Source organism: Balaenoptera physalus (assembly GCF_965194825.1).
Source record: "Balaenoptera physalus genome assembly, chromosome: 14".
NCBI classification, from domain to species: Eukaryota; Metazoa; Chordata; class Mammalia; order Artiodactyla; family Balaenopteridae; genus Balaenoptera; species Balaenoptera physalus.
Window position 1 is genome coordinate 2564877 of NC_138893.1, and position 21652 is coordinate 2586528.

The 21652-nt window shown below is 42.8% G+C and overlaps 1 protein-coding gene and 2 long non-coding RNA genes across 4 annotated transcripts in view; 2 read left to right on the top strand and 1 right to left on the bottom strand.

The window, feature by feature from the left end:
• Positions 1-21652, top strand: part of LOC309643154 — a 353652-nt gene that overhangs the window by 219729 nt on the left and 112271 nt on the right. The gene's annotated exons all lie outside the window — the stretch shown is intronic.
• LOC309643144 overlaps positions 1-21652 on the bottom strand; it is a 133126-nt gene that overhangs the window by 59205 nt on the left and 52269 nt on the right. The window contains exons 2-3 of the long non-coding RNA XR_014253568.1: positions 9929-10059; positions 1607-1706 (exon numbers count right to left, since the gene is read on the bottom strand). This is a non-coding gene — a long non-coding RNA (uncharacterized lncRNA). The remainder of the gene's footprint in view (positions 1-1606; positions 1707-9928; positions 10060-21652) is intronic.
• The window catches only part of TMEM26 (transmembrane protein 26), a 48124-nt gene continuing 40864 nt past the window's right edge, over positions 14393-21652 (top strand). The window contains exon 1 of one of the 2 annotated variants that reach the window (XM_082425586.1): positions 14393-15007. In XM_082425586.1, coding sequence (XP_082281712.1) covers positions 14529-15007 — 479 coding nt within the window. In that variant the 5' untranslated portion in view covers positions 14393-14528. The remainder of the gene's footprint in view (positions 15008-21652) is intronic. The other variant, XM_082425587.1, reaches the window with a different exon arrangement.

Consider the following 21652-nt stretch of genomic DNA (forward strand, 5'->3'; position numbering starts at 1 on the left):
TGAAGCAACCCAGACAAAACAAACAAAAAAGAGAAAGGGAGCAGGTGGTCCCTCAAGCTAGCAGTGAACGTCTAAATTACATTCTTAACACCAGCCTTGGTTTGCTCTGGAATCATGAGTAAGTCTTGATCGAGTGTGGTTTAAGTCATACGTAACTCAAATGTTCCCAGGTCTCTCCAGCTTGTGGCTCTCCAGCTTATAGTAAAGTCACCAAAGGAGTCTTTCCTCAAGTCTCCGAGGGCCCATGGCTGTCAGGCATGACGGATACTCCCTCCGCCCTGTCTGGGGGTCAGTGCTCTTGAGACAGACGATCATCTCCACAAGTGCCAGGACTGCACTCAGAGCTTCACTGCCACTTGCCTCGGACTCTCTGGTTCTCTTCTTTCAGACAGCAGGAAAACGCCTTTCCTTTCTCACCCCTATGCTTACAGGGCATGTCCCATGGTGGAGTGGCTTGGCTCCCTCGTGACAGCCGGTTGTAAACCTCACCCAAAGCATACAGGTGACTCAGGGCTGGGGGAGTTACCCAACAGCCTCACGGCACCCAGGACCTCTCCTTCCTCCCCTCCTTGGGCTGCTCACCTGAGTCTGACCCACAGAGGCAGAGTCCTTCATCCAGCTTGGTAAGCGATTTCTCTCAGGGGCCCTCCTACGCTTTGTCTCCGAATTTAAACTCACGACCTCCAACCCCAAGCCGCATCAGGCTACATCCCTGCTGTGGATGAAATTCAAGTCCTTTGAGACTTAGGGGTCCCACAGAAGCCTGGAGCGTGGCTAGGTCTACGAGTTTGGAATGTACAGAGTTGGGGGTGGCTGTGGAAAAGAAAGAATGAACAGCCTCTTTCTCTCTGAAGTCAGGAGAGCAAGTTTCAGCAGCTCTGTACAGCGTGGGGTTGGGAGGGGGTGGGGCAGGGGCAGGGGGATAGAGAGGGAGTTGGAGGTGTGCGGAAAAGGGAACATGCTGGCACATTCCGTGCCAGCGTGTCTAAGCCTCAGCTCTGCCCTCAGGATTCCTTGATAGGTTTCTGTGGCCAGCCACGCCGACGTTTCATTCCTTGTAATCACTTTTTAGCTTATTCCATTAAGGATATTTTCATCTGTGACTAAATTTTTCAGCTCTTAGTAGTTTGAGAAAATGGTAAAACTTGTCTTGAATGCCCTTGACTCAAAATTGGATTTGGCTGATTCATAAGAGACTATTTTTGAAACTTAATCTTGAGTTTCTTATAAAAAGTACCACTGTCTATTAACCTACTCCCGACTGTTTCATCATTCATCACTCATTTTACCAACCCATCTCAGGGAATTTGTTGTTGCTGTTAGAAGGGCATCAATTTGATAGGAGTTAGTAACTTAGCAGGAGCTGTGTTGAGATACGATTTTTCTTAAGGCTCTATGGGAAACAAAGGCAGCATTGGTATAATTGTTGGATCTTGGGCTTGTTAAAAAATTCCTTTTTTTCCCCCCTACATTGGGGACTTTTAAAAAATGCAGCAGTAAGAATTGCAGTCAATTTCATGCTCAATACAAAATGTTATGAACTGAAAAGTTCTGGAGGCTTCAAAGAAAAGGAACACACGGCTCATTTTAAAGGCATAAAGCTTACCTATTCCATTAGGTAACTTGGAGAGTATACAGCCTTCAGCCATTGCTGCAAAGTCTCCACAATTTCCTGAAGAAAGTTACTCCTCTTCAAACCACAACTGCTGTTCAATAAAAAGAAAAGATGCCGTAGTCATGGTATTTGCGCAATATTTCTGCATTATCAACTTCTGACTCAGAAAGGAAAACAAAAAACAAGAAACCCTTTCGTTTCCCCAAGGAAAGTCTGTACCAATCTATTAAATGAATCTATCATTGCACCTACTGGAGAGTTTAGAAATAGTGTCAGAGAAAAATTGTGCTGCTTTTATTTACAGCTTCATAGGTCATCTCCAAAAGCTATGAAGGCAGTACAGTGAAAAACTGAAACAGTGAGGGATGCCGTAGACCCCACTCTGCTTGGCTTTTCTTTAGGACTTACAGCATAAAGGTGGTATATTAACATTGAAAATATTTCAAGAGCTCTCTTCAACTTTGTCAAAAAAGTAGTTTTGCCCAAAGAATGAAAACCAACTCCTTACAAATATAGGGGCCTTGCAACAAATTAGGGTCCTAGAAGTTGTGTGATTAAACACACACATACACAGAGACACCAGACACTGTGCTTGTTAGTCTAGTTTATCTTCTAGGCATGCATCGATTGCGAACTCCTTAGACCTAAATCAAATCTTCTACAACTCAGCAGGTAGCACAATGTCAAGACATCAGGATAACCAGGCCCTGGCACCTGCTAGCCCTGCTGACAGCCAAAGATGACAAGTGAAAAAGCGTACACTCTCCCCAGTGAGGGAGGAGTAACCTCCAGGTAAGCCTATATGTATAGTTGGGTTTCTGCTAGAACCTCCAAATAAACTTTTTAAAATCAATGTCTTTTGTCATTACAACCCTAAAGACTCAGAGGAAGAAGTCCCCTAGCCCCACCCTGGAACCTAGGTCACTCGCTAGAATACTACCTGCATCTTTTCCCCATTGTGTCACAAAGGCTCAGCATATGGTAAGCTTTCCATAAAATGGACTGACCTTCTCCTGTCTTTTCTAGTCATCCCCCTACTATTAGCAACTTTGCCATGCTGCCCCTGAAACAGCATGGGAAGATTCAGCAATTTATAATTTATAATCCAGCCCTCAAAATATCGGGAAGGGTATTTTGGGTCTACGCCCAGCCTAGAAGTTTAACAGAATGGATTAGCACATGCAGACAATTATTGGACTGACATACTTTGAATAAATTCCCTCTTCTGTGATAGTAACAAACGTCCTCAGGTAGGGCTGTGGTCATTACGTTAGTCAGCTCAGGACAAGATACCACATACTGGGTGGTTTAAACAACAGCCATTTATTTTCTCATAGTTCTGGAGGCTGAAAGTCTAAGATCAAGGTGTCTGCAGGGTTGGTTTCTAGTGAGGCCTCTCTTCCTGGCTGGTGGATGGACACCTTCTTGTTACGTCTTCACATGGGCTTTCCTCTGTGCATGCACAGATTGAGCGAGAGACCTCTGGTGTCTCTTCCTCTTCTTATAAGGACACCTGTTCTATCAGATTAAGGCCCTACCCTTATGACCTCATTTAACCCTAATCACCTTCTTAAAAGCCCTATTTTCAAACACAGTTACGTTGGAGCTTAGGGCTTCAGTATACAAATTTTGAGGGAACACAATTCAGTCCATAACATTCCACCCTCATAGTACTTAAGTTATGACATATCAGTGAGAAGAGTAAATATCACTCAAGGGTTTTCCGTCCTCTTCTGGCAAAAGGCTTAGTGTGTTTTGGCTGTACACAGGACAATTGTGTCATGTTATGTATAAGGATGACATTGTTATTTACCTTATTTGGAGATTAAATATGGCTTAAGGAGAAGTATATAGATGACAAGTTGACAAGAGGTGGACTTGTGATGATTAATTTTGTGTGTCAACTTGATTGGACCATGGGGTGCCCAGATACTTGGTCAAACATTATTCTGGGTTTTTCTGTGCAGGTGTTTTGGGTTCAGATGAACATTTAAATTGGCAGACTGAGTACAGCAGACTGCCCTCCATAATGTGGATGAGCCTCATCTAAGCAGTTGAAGGCACGCAGAGAACAAAAGGCTGACGCTTCTACAAAAAAGAGAGAATTCTCCTGCTTGAGAGCCTTCAGAGTGGAACCTCTGTTCTTCCTGGTTCTACAGCAGGCTGCCATTCTTCAGACCCCAACTGGGACACGGACTCTGCAGATTTTGGACGTGCCAGCCTCCATAAGCACATGAGTCAATTCTTTATAAGTAATACATACATACACACATAATACGTACATACATAAATCCTTTTTTTCCTGGAGAACTCTAATAGTCATTCACGCATTTCAAAGGCTGGCTATCGCCCACTTGTCACTTAATCATGTATACGCACATTTATTGTAAATGTTTCCCGTGTAGTCATGTTCAGCTTTTGTTGTTGCAAAATTTAGGAATCAGACGATCCTAGCCAGAGTTCCCACAGTTCTATGACTCCTAATTTGAGTCAGAAATTTGAGTGGTTACAAAATATTCAGATGACTGCAAAATATTTCCTTAATTCTCTAACTTACCAGCTGCATGAACTACGATGAATTATCTGCCGTGGAATCCAGTTCCTCATTTGGCAATGGGGATAAAAATACATCCCCTTTCTATACTGTGAGATCACTTTAGAATCTCATGGGATGACTCGTAAAAGCTCTTCTAAAGCTACAAAGTGTCATCACATCACTGGGTGTATTACTATTACTGCATGACACGCATATGCATTTGTAACTGTGGGTTTATTTTGAATTAAAAATTCCCAGACCTTAGGAAACAGGTCTTATCTCTTATCATGACAAACACCTTAGGTTAAATGAAGGATGGTTACCAGGTGTCTCATGTGCTGCTACCCTCCCTGCCCACTGCCCTGGCCAGCATCCAAAGTCTACCAGGGATGCACTTTACCACTGAGCTTGGGAAGAGCTTTAGAATTCTTCTAATGCCTTGTATTCCTGGCAGCCACTACCAGTGGACCTGAGTAGGCACACAAGTGGATACCTTGTTGTCATCTCTGAATTCGTTATTAATTAATCAATTCTGTGGGCCCTATGGACCTGCCAAAGGAATGTCTAGATTACTGTTAATTTATAAAATGCAACATAGATCTATGGAAGAGTGAGGAACATATGTCCAACCTTAATTGCTGCATTTAGCAGCCGTCAACTTTGCAGCTGTGTCCCACAGCCTCTGTGACCTTTGTGTTCGGAAATACAGACATGTCTGCTCTCCTCTGCAAATTTCTTTACAAATTCTGCAGGTCGTGGGAGCTGTCTTTGTAGAAGAGAGTTTTTTGAAAGGGAACAAGAAATCAGAGACACTGTGGCAAGAGAAGAAAATAGGCTAAGTTATCCATCTTCCTCACCAACCCTTACTCGCCTTCCTCACCAACCCTTACTCGCCTTCCTCCCCAACTAGAGGCACAACTAGTCCTTCTGGGGCTATTTTCCCGATTCTTCTTCAGATTACACAGAAAAAAACAGAGTTCTCTGATTAAAGTTAGCCTAAGGTTTTATGTTTCTTTTTTCACTGAGTCATACAAAAGACACAAAACACATTCAGCTCAATCAAAATCTAACCAATCATATAGCGTTATTAAACATAGCATCGACCGAAAGAAAATATGAACTCCTTGCCCAGGAAGGATGAATGCCAAGAACAGAGTAATTTTCTGGCTTTGTCTTTCGTATCTATAAATTTTATTTTTGTGCAAGTCACTACGTTCCTGCATAGCTGTTGATGTTAAACATTGGGGGAAACTTACAAATGGGCAGTGAAATGCATTAGGGGTTACCAGACCTTAGCTAGCCACACTCCGTGAGAACCTTACTCACATCTGTTTTTGACCTCCAGAGTACATAAAACACTTTCTTTTCTCTTCTCTTATTCAATCTCCTTATTTTTGTGGCCAAGTATATATTGGATGCAAAAACTTTTCAGACCAAAACTTGGCATGTGAACTCTTGATTTGGCTGCAGTTGGGTTACTACCAATTTGCAAAATAAAGTATGAATAATAATCCAAGCTGTAAGAGTGCAAGTAAAGTAAATCTTTACCATCTTATCAGGGAATATAAATCATTCTGGCACATACGTCAACCTTAATTTCTGTGTAAAAGTTCCAGATGTAGTTATGATTCTATTTTATAAACATAACCAACTTGTTAGGAATAATGAGAGTGAAAGACCCCATGGATCTCATGAATGGCCCTTGCTCATGAACACAATCTGAGCCCAGAGCCTTGGAATTCGATTGAGTTCACTTGACAATGTTGCCTCTATACAGGTTTTCCTGGTCTCTTTGTTCCTGTCCCTTACTCAATTAAACGCCTTTTCCCTCTACTTATTTTCTGCCATGTATATGCCTCCTCTTGACCTACAAACGATAGATTAGCCTTCTGGGGTGCAATCAGGGCCAAAAGGGAATTTTTTTTAGAACACATCTGCAGTAATGATTTAGGATACCAACCTCCACTACTTTTTGTATTTCAAAGTAGGCTTCAACATGAAACTCTTGCTATGGGTTTTCAAACCTAAGCTCTTGGTCATATCAGACTCCCACTGCAGCTCTGCCTGCCTGGCACCTGGGCATCACGACGTCTCTGTCCACTGTGTGCAGGTCTTGCGTAGACTGGTCAGACCACCTAGGATTCTCAGCCACAGTCAAAGTTGGCTCTCCTTTATTAGGTACCACTTACTGTGGTCCAGGTGCATTACCTTCTCCAGTGCCCCAACAGCCTGTTAGAGCAGAACTCTTAGAATGAGGAAAGGGAGGCCTAGATTCACGTACTTGCCTGTAGTTACATAGTTAGGTCACTTGGTACCTAAGCCCTTCACCGGGAGCTGCTTCTTTCCCGGCCATATTAGAAGCATCAATTCTGACCATTCCTCCCATTTCTGCAATCCTTGGTCATTGAACTAAAGGTATCGCCACTCCATCTCCTCTCCTTGGTGTTTTTTTTATCCCCTACTGTTCTTCAATTCTGTACCCCTGAACAATCCCAACACCCCAGGTGCATTCTCCTGGCACCCCATCGAGCTTCTGCCTTCAGCTAAGTGTCACCCTCTGTCAAAGTCAATGTAATCTGGGTTGAAGGTCTTCTGCCTCTCTTAACCCTCCAGACATCTCCTTTCTTTACTCAGAAACTTGACACATGGATTGGTTTTCTTTTCTAACAAATTTAGTTTTAAGAGACTGTGACTTTCTCTTATCCTTACAGGAACATCGGCTTTCATGTCGCCTTTGTTTTCTTCCAGTCTGCTGACTTCCTCCTTTCCCTGTTTGCCCTGCCCGTGACCTTTACAGCTGAGGTCCGAACAGCAAATATTCACCATCCTTGGTTCTCTTAGATCCCCACACTCTGCTCACCCTGTCTGGGAAAACTGAACCCCAGATGAAGGCTACAACCTACTTTCTCTGTACTCTCTCTACAGCTGGACAGTTGAAGGCCGCCAGAGGTAGCTGCATATTCCTGCATGTTGGTGCTAATGCTAGCTTGGAATGTTCATTAACCCTTTACTTGCCTTTGACTAGAGTCCACTCTCTTCTCCCTCAGATACAGGCCCAAGGCTTTACCACACTCCAAAAGATCCCCACCCAGCGCCCTCCCCTCACGGTCAGCACGCGGCGGCCTCACGCCCTACTTCACTGTGACGACACGTCCTCGACCCTGATCTCTGTCAACTTCCCGTCTCCTTTCAGATTTTGCCTTATCTAAATCCACATGCTTCCTTCCTTCCTTGCAACCTCAGAGGACAAGAGGTCTCTTCTCTTCTCCCTTCCCCCTGTCTCTCCATTTGGCTAACTCCTCCCTCCTCTGTTAAGGCATCTCAGATGGTCACTCTTCCAAGACGGGCTCCAGCGAGCTGGTCCCACAGTTGGGTCAGGTGACTCCCATCTACCCTCGTGCTTCTGACATGCTAGTGTAAAGCTGCTTAGGTGTTTGCTGCCTGGACCAGGCTGGGAGGTCCCCAAGGTCAAAGACCTGACCCTGCTCACCTTTAAATCCTCAATGTCGTGCAGGCCTGTCACCTAAAAGGGACACAGTTTTACTGATATGTTTTTGTTATCAACTTCCTTCCTTAACTGAGCTGGATGTGTTTCCGTAACAGTCTAGACAAAAAAAAAAACAAAAACAATCCCCCCCCATAAAAAACCCACCAGACTAACAGACTCAATAAGGACGTCCTATGCTTTTACATCTCATTTCTATTAAAAAGAAAGATTTTATAGATAATGCAGTATGTAACATATATTATGTGTGTATATATATATTTATACATATACACATACATATTCATAATTTTTCTATTACTTTATGTGCAATAAAAAATATCTTTTGTTTTCCATTCTTAACTCTATTATAAACTTTAAATAAGTCACCTGCCTATTCTGGGCCTCAGTTTGCAAAGTGAGGAGGCCGGACTTGGTAAACTCAGTGAACTCTTCAGTAATGAGATGATTGTTTGATGACAATGATAATCAAGCAGAGACTCTAGGCCTGGGCAACAGCAGAAAAATAATTGACTCTGCTATTCTAAAAGTATCTTCAAATTATCACATAATAATTCCCTTACCTGACATTTCTAAAGTGAGCTTTTGAATTTATAAGCTGCTTTCAAATTAAATGAAATAATCAGATAAATTCTTATATTAGTATATCAATTTCCTTTTTGAAAATACACTTTTAAATTTTATAATAATTTTAGATTTACGTAAAGTTTGCAAAGATAGTGCAGACAGTTCCTGTATACCCCTCATCTGCTTTCCCTCTTGTTAAAATCTTACATTACTACCAACCAAACTCTAGACCTCATTTGGACTTCACTAGTTTTCCACTGTCCTTTTTCTGTTCCAGGATCTCAATGAGGACACCACATTCATTCATCATGTCTCATTAATTTCCTCTGGGCTGTGAGAGTTCCTCAGTCTTTGCTTGTTTGTCATGACCTTGATGGTTTCGAGAAGTACTGGTAGGGTATCCTGCAAAATGTCCCTCAATTTGAGTTTGTCTGATGTTTTTCTCATGGTTAGACTGGGGTTATGGGTTTTGGGGAGGAAGACCACAGAGATACAGTGCTATTCTCATCACATCATATCAAGGGAATGTATACCAACATGACTTATCACGGTAATGAGAACCTTAACCTCAGGGTCCTTTTATGGAGCAATTTCATATTCGTTACCTCATGTGACTCTTTTAAGGATCACGGCGTATGCAAGCCTGGCATCCCCAGCTCCATTTTACAAAGGAAGACCCTGAGTTGGGGGTTGGAGCCAAGGCATTATGACTGTCACCCTATCAATCTCTCCCTAGCCCCCTGACAATCTCTTCTAAGTCACACCTAAAAGAAGCATTTATAGGAAGCATCTTACGATGCTTTCCTGTATACACTCATTTTAGTGCTCCTGTGGTTAAGAATTTTCATGATTAAATGCTACATGGTACCTTCACGACGACAGCTATAATCCTAGGCTTACAATCCTAGGCTTATTTGGACAAAGCCAAAATGGATCAACATGTCCAATCAACCAATCAAGTAACCAACTAATCATTATTTAAATTCACATTTGGAATGAACTTTCTTTTTTCGAACGGATTACTTGGTGTTTGCTAGTCATACTTTATTTTCTGAAAGATTCAAACCTTCTTACCAGACCCCAAAAATCTTTAAAAGAAAGTTGTTTCTTCATCTGTAAAATAGGCTTGTGATTTACATAGAGATACAATATTTTGGGTGTGTATTTCAATATGATAGGAAGGGGGCCTGATAACTGTCCCTCTGGAGACACTAGTAACAATAATAATCATTGGTATTACAATGATAGCAATAATAATATATTTAGCTCTTACTGTGAGGCAGAATCTGTGCTAAATGATAATCTCATTTCATCATCAAAATCTATGGGTTAAGTGCTACTTAACCCATAGATTTATATCCTCATTTTGCAAATGAGAAAACTGAGGCTCAGAGAGATAAAGAAACACCAAAGTTTTCACAGGTCATATTCTTGAAGTATTTACTTTGCTAGGGCTGCCATAATAAAATACCACAGACTGTCTTAAAGAACAGATATTTGGGACTTCCTTGGTGGTCCAGTGGTTAAGACTCCATGCACCCAATGCAGGGGGCCCGGGTTTAATCCCTGGTCAGGGAACTAGATCCCACATGCCGCAACTAAAATATCCCGCATGCCTCAATGAAGATCCCGCACATGCCCCATCTAAGACCTGGCACAGCCATATAAATTAAAAAAAAAAAAAAAAAAAAGAACAGATATTTACTTTCTCACAGTCCTAGATCACAGAGAGCAGTTTGCTTCTGTCTGAGGCCTCTCTCCTTGGCTTGCAGACGGCCGCCTTCTCGCTGAATCCTCACATGGCCTTTCCTCTGTGCATGTGCACTCCTGCCGTCTCTGTGAACCCAAATTTCCTCTTTTTATAAGGACACCATTCAAATTGGATTAGGACCCACCTTAATGGCTACATTTTAATTTAATCACCTCTTTAAAGATCTTATCTTGAAATCCACTTACATTCTGAGTTACAGTACTAGGGGTTGGGACTTTAACATATGGATACTGGGAGAACATAATTCAGCCCATAACAGGAATTGTGACTCAAACCCAAGCTGCATGACTCCCAAGCCAAAATCTTAACTATTTAGCTATCCTGGGAGATGAATCTTACACCTTCAGGGTAGCAAAACCACCAGCATTTTTAGACTTACTTATCATCACAGCCAATCATGCAGTGTTTCCACTGATCTGTGATCTCCCTCCATGTGATAGAATGAAGCACTGAGCTCATACCAATAACATTTACTACTTTATTATTTACCCCATCATTTACAAGCAGCTGGCCTTAGAAGAGGACTCAGCTATGATACCAGCTGGGGAATAACATATTTCTGTTTTGGGGTGTTGCTTATTCAGCCCTCACTCGTATCTTCATTTGTTTATTCAACAAATATTTACTGAGTGTTTGCTATAAGTTGGGCATTTTTCTAAGCACTTTAGAAATATCAGTCAATTTAATCCTCATAATACATGAAGGTATTATCATTATTCTTATCTTACAGATGAGAAACCAAGGCTCAAAGAGGTTAAGCAACTTGCCAATCACTTAAGAGGTGGTGACAAGGCTTGAAGAAGGCAACTTGAAGGCAGCCTCACTCCAGACCCTTTGCCTACACTTCAGATTTCTCTTCCTTGCTAACTGTTAAAGTGTCTGAAGATTGATAATTACCTCTGACTTTTCCTTTTTTTAAAATAAGAGTAATTATTAAAGTTATTAGTAACTTAGCAAAGATCTGTTTTTCCTCTACTATTATATATAATGTGAAATAGTTGGAAATAGAGTTCCTATTTAATCCTTATGTTTCAGAACAGTAAATAAATCTGTGAGTTTTCTGGTTCAAATTTGTGATCTGGCAGCTAAGACTTCACCTTTGAAATAAAAGAAAAGATTTTTAAAGCCAGAAAGGATGCAATTAAAACAGTGCTAGAAAGCATGGGGGGACAGACCAAGTATTTTGAAGAATTTCAGGAAGATAGAATACAGATAGGATAGGGTCAATGGAGAAAGTAGAGCAGAAGAAAACAGCCTAAGAGAAAAGAGGTGAGCACAGATCTTTCCATGAGAGCTCCTAAGAAGCTAAAGTCATACCAGCAAGTGTAAAGAGTAGCTGTGCTCAAGGTATTTATTCAATAACTATATTCAGACCGTCTATATGGGGGACCATCGCTACTCCTTACCTAGAGCCCTCAATGATCTCGGGTTAAAATCTGAGAAATGTTCTTTAAAGGAAGAGGGGGGTGGGCTGGGTGAGACTCCTAGTAAGGGTGTAAAGAGAATCAGAACACTCTTGGGGGTGGATTTGGCTCTTGCAGCAGCCAGGGCTGGGGGATGGGGTAGAGGAGAGAGGTCAAGGCAGCTCTACCAAGGCCTGAGTGAGACGCACTGAGCACTAGCTCTCAGAGGCTCAGGGGAACCCTCCTTACCCTGACACCACTGCCTGCTTCTGTGTGTGTGCGTGTGTGTGTCAGAGTGATGTCTGAATAGGATCAAAATGGGGCTATGGGAGAAATGAACATTATTAGGAGGTTGTGGCTTCTGAGACCAACCTGAAACGTTGATGGCTCCGGATGCAGACATGACTTTGGATTGCATCACTATTGGGAAGCCATAGGTGGGACCATTATTGCATGCACACTATTTGGATAGTATCAGGCAGGGACATCTCTAGCACTGTAGGTGGAGGAGATTTTTTTAATTGCTCAATGCTTTTTTCTTTTTTAAAGATTATTGGACTATTGGTTTGAAGGTTTCAAAATATTTCTCACAGCTTCCAGTTTTCTAAAACGGGTTTAGGAGAAAATTAAAAAGAACTAACCTTAAAGTTCTCGTTAATGACAGTTTTGTTTTTCAGATCCAGAGACAACAGAACCTATACTGAATCTAAACCTTCAAAACAGAGAAAAGCAAAGATGTGGGGAAGATGTCAGATTGACCTCCTTTCTTTTTTGCTCACCTCTTCCCCTGGAGAGCCCTTCTCAGGAGACCTGAGAAAGAGAAAAGCAACCCCCTAAAGCAGGCAACTGGTCTGGCACTGTCAGCCAGGTCTCGGTCTCCTCCTGGAGAGCACAAAAATTTCACAGCACGTCCACATCAAGCAAGGCCACTCTGTGAGCGTGATGGATCAAGACGAAAGTAGGACCACTCTACAATCATGTCTGAACACAGACAAAACATGAACATTGTCCAAACCACAAAGATGACCAAACATCCCCCACCTACCTAAATTACCTTTAAGACACTCAACTGTAGAATTATTAACCCTACTTCCCGATAGCATCCCATTTAGAGTGAAGCCCCACCTTCTTCAGCCCTCTTTAAAATCACCTAACACAAGCCCAGTCCTTTCTAGTAAGTCTTTTCTAACCTTTCTGACAGCTTCTTAGTGAGACACCCCACAGTTCTCCATGGAGTGTGTACTCCCTCCCTAAAAACGTAATAAAACCAACTTGTTCAGCAATAGACGTGTTCCTGGTGGTGTCGGATTTTGACAGGTCTTAGGAATGTCATGTTTCTCTCTGCACTTTTATTATTACTTGTCTCAGATCATCAAAGAGAAGCTCCCTTGGACTAAGTTTCCTGGTCCAGGCAGTAATTGCCAAGGGTTACCAAGCTCTTAGGACCTGCCAGGAGCTTTATATGAACTAACTCATTTTACACTCACAAGGGCCCTACGAGTTGAGAGGCTCAGTACCCCGTTTATACATGAGGAAACTGAGGCACAAAGGTTACACACAACTAAGTGGCTGAGGCAGGAGTCCAGGACAGCCAGTTGACCCAGTGCTAGAGCTCCGATGTCCACACCACGCTGCTTCCTGCTGTACAGAATCACTGCTGTACAGTCACTGGTCACTGTGCCATCAGCCTACACTGAAGGGCACTATAATAAACAGCCCCAGGATATCACTGTTAGGTTTCCTGTAAGATATGGAAGAATGCAGACCCACAGGAAAAAAAAAATCTCCTTAATCACAGCACCAGAAATAACTGAGTTTCTTTTAAGTAACCGGATTTTTTTCACCTAACGAAGACAGTAATTGTATAATTCAGAGATTTCAACCTAATTTAAGACAGGTATGGGATGATTTTAAACTGCATAAACCTAAGCAAGAAAGATATTCTCTTTGAGTTTTACTTTCAATTTTACTAATGTGGTCAAGAGAGCATTCCTGCTTGGTAGTAAGGGGACTAGCATTTTTTTTTTTTTTTTTTTGGCCGCATCACGAGGCATGGCGGATCTCAATTCCCTCATCAGGGATGGGACAGAGCCCCCTGCAGTGGAAGCGCAGAGTCTTAACCACTGGACCGCCAGGAAAGTCCCAGGACTAGCATTTCTTTATTTTCCCAGAAAGAGGGAAGTTGAGGCACAGAGGCTTGGGAGGTAATAATTAATATCTAGCAAGATCTCAATAACTTAGCTTCATCTTATTCTATTTATTTTTGGTAATTACCTTCCATTTATAGCCTACTACACTGATTTTCCATTTACAAGTGATAAAAAGATTTCTTTAGAAATTATTTCAGTAAAAATTTGAGTTGGTTTAAGGAAAAATGTTAATAGTGGTACAGGTGGTAGGAGACCAAACAAGGAAACAAAAATCATGAAGATGCTTTGGGAAACGCTGACTTCAGTTTCCTCCTTGCCTTGGAGGCTGGCAAGTCGGAGTTTACTTCATGAGTCACTGATGTCAAGGGTACAGTTCCCTGCTCCATGAATTTCTCCATCTAACCTAAACCCAGCTTTATCTTCTGTCTCCTCCTCACTGTCCCCTCTGCCCTCGTCTTGCCACCCTGCTTCCTTTCAGAAAAAATAGTGGGGGGGGGGGGGGGAGACATAATAAAGACTATCTCTTTGCTTTAATAACACCTTGTCCAAACGGTGGAAGTGGCCCGGGCTACCCGTCCGCTAAGGGAGGGGCAGGGAGCTCTGGGAAAGCCCAGGGCACCTCATTTCCTCTAGTCCTGGGAAGTTTTAATTCTTCAAACTGGGCTGGAACCGTATTTCTAAACCTGCCTGCGCAGCAGATTCTCCGGCTCTCCTGCATCCCATCTCAGAGTCACCATGAGAGCCTGTTCCTGCAAGAAGTGTGAGTGAATTAAAGCACTTCAGTGGAAAAGTAAGGGAACCCCCCATCCCCCGACGTCCCCCTCCCCCTTTCTGGCTATGCAGCCCCTCGACCTTCAGTCCGCCTCTCTCTTCCCAATTCCTCGGAGCGGCGAGGTTCTCGAGGACCCCACGGAGGCCGGGCAGCGGGGGTCGAGGGCAGGGACGGAGAGACGCCTCCCCACTCCCCGGATTGGGCGGGGGATGGGCAAGCGCGGGACAATAAGGCCTGGGAGCCCGAGCGGCGCAGCCCCAGACTCCCCGGAAAGCCCGAAAAGCTGGGTGCAGCATCTCCTCTCTTGCAAGAGTTCTCAGGAAGTTTGGGGGAGGGGCGCTCCGCTCGCTCCTGTTCGCGGGAGGGCGAGGGAGGGCGACAGCAGCGGCAGGTCTCGGAGCCGTCACGTCCCGCCCTCGGGCGGGCTCGGGTGCTCCCGGCGGCGGGGTCTGCGGGGCGCGGGGTCTGCGGGGCGCGGGCGCGGGGCGCGGGGCGGCATGGAGGGACTGGTCCTGCTCAACGCCCTGGCCACCCGGCTGCTCTTCGTGCTGCACTCGCTGGTTGGAGTGTGGCGAGTGACCGAGGTGAAGAAGGAGCCGTGGTACTGGCTGCTGGCGCTGCTCAACCTCTTGCTTTTTCTGGAGACGGCGCTGACCCTCAAATTCAAGCGCGGCAGAGGCTACAAATGGTGAGCGCCCCCTGGGTGAGGGAGGGCACGCCGAGTCCCCGGGTGCCGTCCCCTGCGGCACTCTCAGGCGGCCCAAGAGCCCGTCGCCCCGACGATTCTTTACTGGGATGCGGACCCCCTTTGTCCTCGCTGGGAGCGTCGAAGGAGCGCGGGATGCTTGGGCGTCGCTGGGATACAACGGAGTGCCCCAGGGTCCCAGGGCAACACGGGGAAGGCTCCAGTTGCAGCCACGCGCCACCCAACCCCAGGTCTGGCAACTTGAAAGATGGGAAAAAAGAAGGGAAGCGCTTGCATGCTCTGCAGAAAGTGCTCCAAAGTGGGAGAGTAGTGGGGCGAGGGGGGTGTCATGTGCTCTGAGTTCTGAATTTGGGGGGTGGGTGTGCACGGCTTAGCCTGAGTGCATGCAGTTATGGGAATGCCCTTCGCCGGGCATCAGCGACTTGTGTGAGGGCTTGCGCACATCGGGCAGCGCTGGGGGCAGCGCTTCCCGGGGTGAGAAGCCACTCGCAGCACGTCTGTGGTTTCAGCCGCTTCGCCGCACACCAGCCCCGGCATGGCACTAGCTTCAGGTGTCCTCCGGGCTTGGTTGCTTCCGAGCCTTGGTTAACGGTCAGCCCATCTTGTCAAAGATGGGTTACGATGCTGGTGAAGGTACTAGCAGGCAGTGGTTCAGCCTTCACCTCAACGTGCCAAACTGCAGACTCTGCCGTGATGTTTTATTTCCTCGCCAAAGACTTGGATGGCAATCAAAGAATTGAGAAAAAGATTCCCTGCCGTTTACAAAGAGACTCTACCTCTATGGCTCCACTCCCAGGAAATTTTCATCCCAAACTTATCCGAGTTAGGCCTCTTTCTGTATTATTTTCTAAAACAATGAGTCTGTGTTTTCATATATGCCATATTTAAGAAGAATACCTACTGCTGTGAGATAGAGGAAAATACTGTTAGCCAATTCAAGAATTATATACGTGATGGCATATTAAGAAAAAATAAAAGAAAAAACCCCTCTGGACAGTTTTACATATTAAACTACAAAAGGCTGTGTATTTCACGACAATTCAAGGGCGAGAATGTGTTGTTTCTTAAAATCATGTGAGTCTTGCTTAAATTTTCCACTGTCGAAAAATTTGTAGAATTATCAATGAAGAAATTATTCAAGTAGAATCTTAACTTAATACAACAAGGATTGGAGGAATGTCACTGCCCCTCCCCCCATTAACAGCTTATTAAGCAAGAGAGATCTGAGGTACTTTCCAGTATGCCTTTCGGAAATATCAAAGAAGAATAGTATTAGTTCCCCAAATAAGTGTTAGGGTTAAAGAAACAAAAGGGAGAAAAGTGTTCACCCAGCAAGCAGATCACATGAGATTGATGTAGTTTTTACTGAGTAGCTTTAACATGCTAGGGTAAAAAATATCTTCAGTAACATGAGGATGAAGTCTGAGGCTTAAATATGTTCCATGGAAAGTAGTCCTGCCACCAGCCATCATCAGAGCTTCTGGGAGAAATGTCAACCTCAGAAGACGGACCAGCTCACCTGGCCCTGAAATATCCTCCTTCTTCTCCAAGAGTGAGGGCTTAGCTCACATTAAGTCAAAATTGCATGCCAGTTGTGTAGAAATACTGTAGGCAATGGAACCTTCATGTCCATATCACCACTGACTGCTGATTGACTCAGACTGACATGTAATTTAAAACTGAGAGAGGAAAAAAGGTTAGACCAAAGACTGGTGATGGTCAATATGGCAAATTAAACAGGAAACTGGGGACATGTTTGTATATAGAGCGTGGATTCAAAATCAGACAGGTAATGGAGTAAAAATCTGGGCTTTCCTACTTACTTGCTGTGAGGCACTGAATAAGTTACTTAACCTTTTTGAGTCTCAGTTTCCACATCTATAAATACTTATCTCATAGGTTGTTGTGAATTAAATGAAATAATATATGTTGATGATCAATGAATACAAAAGAAATGGTCTTTTCTAGATACTAGAGTTTTTCCTATTTTTCTTCTTATTAAAAAATATTCTGTGTCCAGTGGACATATTTTCTGTCTGTAAAAGTCAAAAAACTTTACTTGAGAGACTGGCCAATAAACCATTGGTTCAGAGCCAAAAAGCAGAAAATAATTCTCATCTTTATTTCAGAACAGGCCCATGATGTATACTGTATATTATAGCACTAATTGAAAAAAATTTTTGCTGGCTCAATATCAAGACTATATTTGAGAGTTAGCAAAAAAAAAAAAAAAAAATCCTTGATAGACTTGGCTATTATAAAATTTCAGGAACAAATGAGTCTTTGTAAAATGATCTAAACAGAAATGTGATTAGTAGTTCTTTGTTCTACTGATGTTACCAAATAAAACCGAGTATACAAATATCGTCATTTTCGTGATGGACAAAGGTCACATGCTGTTCTTTCATAAGTTTGAGAAAAAAATCAGAAAGTGGAATGCTAAAAATGTATAGAAAATTATCCCGGATATAACATGGTGACACTTAAAAAGGGTTTGATTTGGGACATACTTCATTTCTGGATTGAAGTTTTCTGAGTAAGGCAAAGCATAATTTTTTGTTGTTTTTGAACATCAAAAAAAGTTGTCATTAGAAAATCAAGGCTGATGGAATAAAAAAAAGATAAAGTAAAAATGATGGCAGTATCTGTACCTCTAAGTAGGAAAATGTTACTACAGAGATCTTTACGTAGATCTACATAATATAAAGATATATGTATCTTTTTTTTTGGCTGAGTTGGGTCTTTGTTGCTGCGCGTGGGCTTTCTCTAGTTGCGGCGAGCGGGGGCTACTCTTCGTTGTGGTGGGAGGGTTTCTCATTGTGGTGGCTTCTCTTGTTGCAGAGCACGGGCTCTAGGTGTGCGGGCTTCAGTAGTTGCAGTATACGGACTCAGTAGTTGCAGCATGCAGGCCCTAGAGTGCATGGGCTTCAGTAGTTGTGGAGCATGGGCTCTAGAGCACAGGCTCAGTAGTTGTGGCGCACAGGCTTAGTTGCTCCATGGCATGTGGGATCTTCCTGGACCAGGGATCAAACCAGTGTCCCCTGCATTGGCAGGTGGATTCTTAACCACTGTACCACCAAGGAAGTCCCTATATATGTATCTTTCGATCCATTGGTCTTACATTTTTGACTCTACTCTATAGAACCAAAAGTACCCATATGCAAAGACACACATACAAAAGTACTAATTTTCATCTTGTTAGTGGAAAATAAAGCTAAAAGCAACCTGATTATTCACCAATAGATTGGTTGAAAAATTATAATATACCCATACTGTAGAATATTTTGCTGGTATTAAAAATAATGAGCTAGATTTTATCTATTGACTTTGAGGGATGTCCATGATATGTTGTCAGGAGAATAAAGTTACAGACTTATGTATATTATGGCCTCAATTTAAAAAAAAACAGACTTGTCAAAGAACCACCCTTTGTATCAATTGAATACATTGTCTATTTACTAGTCAAGAAGAAGAAGGAGGGGGGAAAGGAGGAGGAGGAGAGGGAGGTGGGGAGGAAGGAGAAGAGAATGAGAAGAAGAAGAAGAAAAAAAAGGAGACGAGAAAGAAGAAGGAGGAGGAGGAGGAAGAGGGACAACTCTCTCACACTGAAAATCAATCAATCAATCAATCAAGGCCTGAATGGTGGACTAAACTCTGTTTACACAGGAAGTGAAAATTTCTTTTCTGGAACATCAGATCCATGAAACTCCTTTAGACTGCTCCGGGCTAGTTTGAACATTGTTCTTTTTATTAAAATTTGTACCTGGCCCCAAATAAATCAAATCTATAGAAATCATGGTGCAATAAACAGAGCTATAGAGGAAAATGTGAAAAAAATTTCTTGAAACGTAGCAAACATATTACACGTGTCCAAAGAATGTTTCTTTAGCTATTCTTTGGATAGGAAAAATGGAACTAGAGCTGCTGAGCTCAGCGGTCCAGGGACAGGCAACATTACGTCAACACTAAGAACTTGCCAGTTGGAGGAGCTTAATTTGTTGGAATCCTATAGGATAAAGAGGGTAAGCCAACGACACATTCCTTGTGAAGTCCAACAGATGTGTGCTGGTGGAATTTGGCCCTTTTCCCCTAGTATTTATTAATTTCATCTGCTATTCACTTACATTTCATTAAGATGAAAATTAGTATCACTGCTTTATTTTTTCTTGATTTTGTTTTCTATTGTCTGGGCAACAGTCCAAAGGATCTGTGAATTACCATTTAGGTACAGTCAAACAGAAGATAAGATTTCCAGTTGCTTTCTAGCTAGTGCTGATAAAATATTCCTCAGGAGATAGAAAAACGATCAAGATTGTGACAAATTTGAAGCCTGTTCACTTAAAAGCAGGTGGTATCTGAGAATAAGTAGAAATCTAAGTTGAAGTTATTGATAAAACTGTAGAATTGTAAGCACTGAGCTTTCTTCATCAAAATTTCAAGAATACAAGGTCAATATCATTGAGTTAATAAAACACCTCACTTATATGGTCACCTTTCTGCATTGTCTCTTTCCCTTTTCTTTTTTTTTTTTTTTAAATAAATTTATTTATTTATTTTTGGCTGTGTTGGGTCTTCATTGCTGCACGCAGGCTTTCTCTAGTTGCGGCGAGCGGGGGGCTACTCTTCGTTGCGGTGCGCAGGCTTCTCATTGTGGTGGCTTCTCTTGTTGTGGAGCACGGGCTCTAGGTGCACGGGCTCAGTAGTTGTGGCTCCCGGGCTCTAGAGCGCAGGCTCAGTAGTTGTGGCGCATGGGCTTAGTTGCTCCGCGGCATGTGGGATCTTCCCGGAACAGGGCTCGAACCCGTGTCCCCTGCATTGGCAGGCGGATTCTTAACCACTGCATCACCAGGGAAGTCCCCTCCCTTCTCTTTTATTAAGTTGAATCAGACAACTACTTGTTGACCTGCCTACTAAGTAAGCATGACACATGCTAGACACTGTGAAGAAACAGAAACAGACACATTTGAGATTTTAAAATAAAACGTAGCATTTCAATGAAGTGTTCAAATGTGTGGGAATAAGAATAATTCTGAATATTTAGCATTTTGTGATGTTCGGGCTCTTTCAAGTGTTTTACAGAACTTCCCACTTGATCCTGACGGCAGCTGTAGTTATTTTCTGTTTCTGTTTTCTCCCATTTTTAGGTGAGGAAGCTGAGGCACAGAGCTGTTAAACCATTTTAAGATCATTGAGTTGGTGATTGGGAAAGCAGGGATGTTAAGACTCTAACAATTTAGAGGAGAAAAGGCTGTGAGGAGGAGTGATGGGGCAGGGTGGGGACGTGGGCAGGGGATGGTGAGTGGGGAGGGAGAGGGGGCTTTACAGCACTTGAGCTGGAGCAGGAAAAGCAGATATGAGAGAGAAGAGTGCCAAGGCTGGGTAAGTAAAGGACATCCTGAGGGAGGTGAGTGTGGGGCAACGATAACAGATTTCTCTGGAGGAAACACAGAGCCTTATCATTCTTCATTCAGCAGAAATACCTGGAACATCCCAAGTGTGTTAGATGTTTTTTTTTAGTGCCAAGAATACGGAGGTGAATAAAGCAGGTAAAATCCTGCCCTGAAAGAACTCGTATCTTAATCAAGGGACTCAGAAAATAAAGGAGTAAATAATAAACAAGTGTGCTGAGGGGGAACTGGATAAAGGCAGTCAAAAGGTACAAACTTCCAGTTATAAGATAAGTAAGTAAGAGGGATGTAATGTACAACATGATTAATATAATTAACACTGCTGTATGTTATATATGAACGTTACTGAGATTAAATCCTAAGAATTCTCATCACAAGGAAAAAATATTTCTTCCTATTTCTTTTATTTTGTATCTGTATGAGATGGAGGTTCACTAAATTTACTGTGATAATCATTTCATGATGTATGTAAGTCAAATCATTAATGCTGTACACCTTAAACTCACACAGTGCTGTATGTCAATTGCACCTCAGTGAAACTGGAAGAAAAAAACCAGGTGTGCTGATGAGTAACAATAAGCAGGTAAACAAATGAGTGATCAGAACTATGAAGGCCTAAGTGGGATGGGTTATAGAGGGATGGAGGACCGGGGGAAGGTTCCACTGGGTGGAAAGAGAGATGTCTAGCTGGGGAGGCGACACGTGAGCTGAGTCTGGTAGAGAGAGAAGGAGCCAGTCAAGGGGAGAGCCAGGGAGACGATGAAAGAAGTGAGAGGAAGAAGAGCTATGCGTGCTTTGGGACACTTCTGACATCCTCCCAGAAGACAGAGAAATACCGACTTTCTCTTCTAGTCTTCATTGTCTCTTCTCCCCATGTCCCCTGCCTCCAAGTGAGAAATTCCTTCTGAATTTTATATTTTACCATATCTCATTTTAGAACATTGAAGTATAGTTGATTTATAATGTTTTAGGCATACAGCAAAGTGATCCAGTTATACACACATACATACATACATACACACACATATATGTGTATATATATAGTCTTTTTCAGATTCTTTTCCATTATAGGTTATTACAAGATATTGAATAGAGTTCCCTGCGCTATACAGTAGGTCCTTGTTGTTTATCTATTTTATACACAATAGTGTGTATCTGTTACCATATCTCATTTGAAACATCATGTGTTTGAAAACGTCTGGCTGGCCCCCAACTAAAA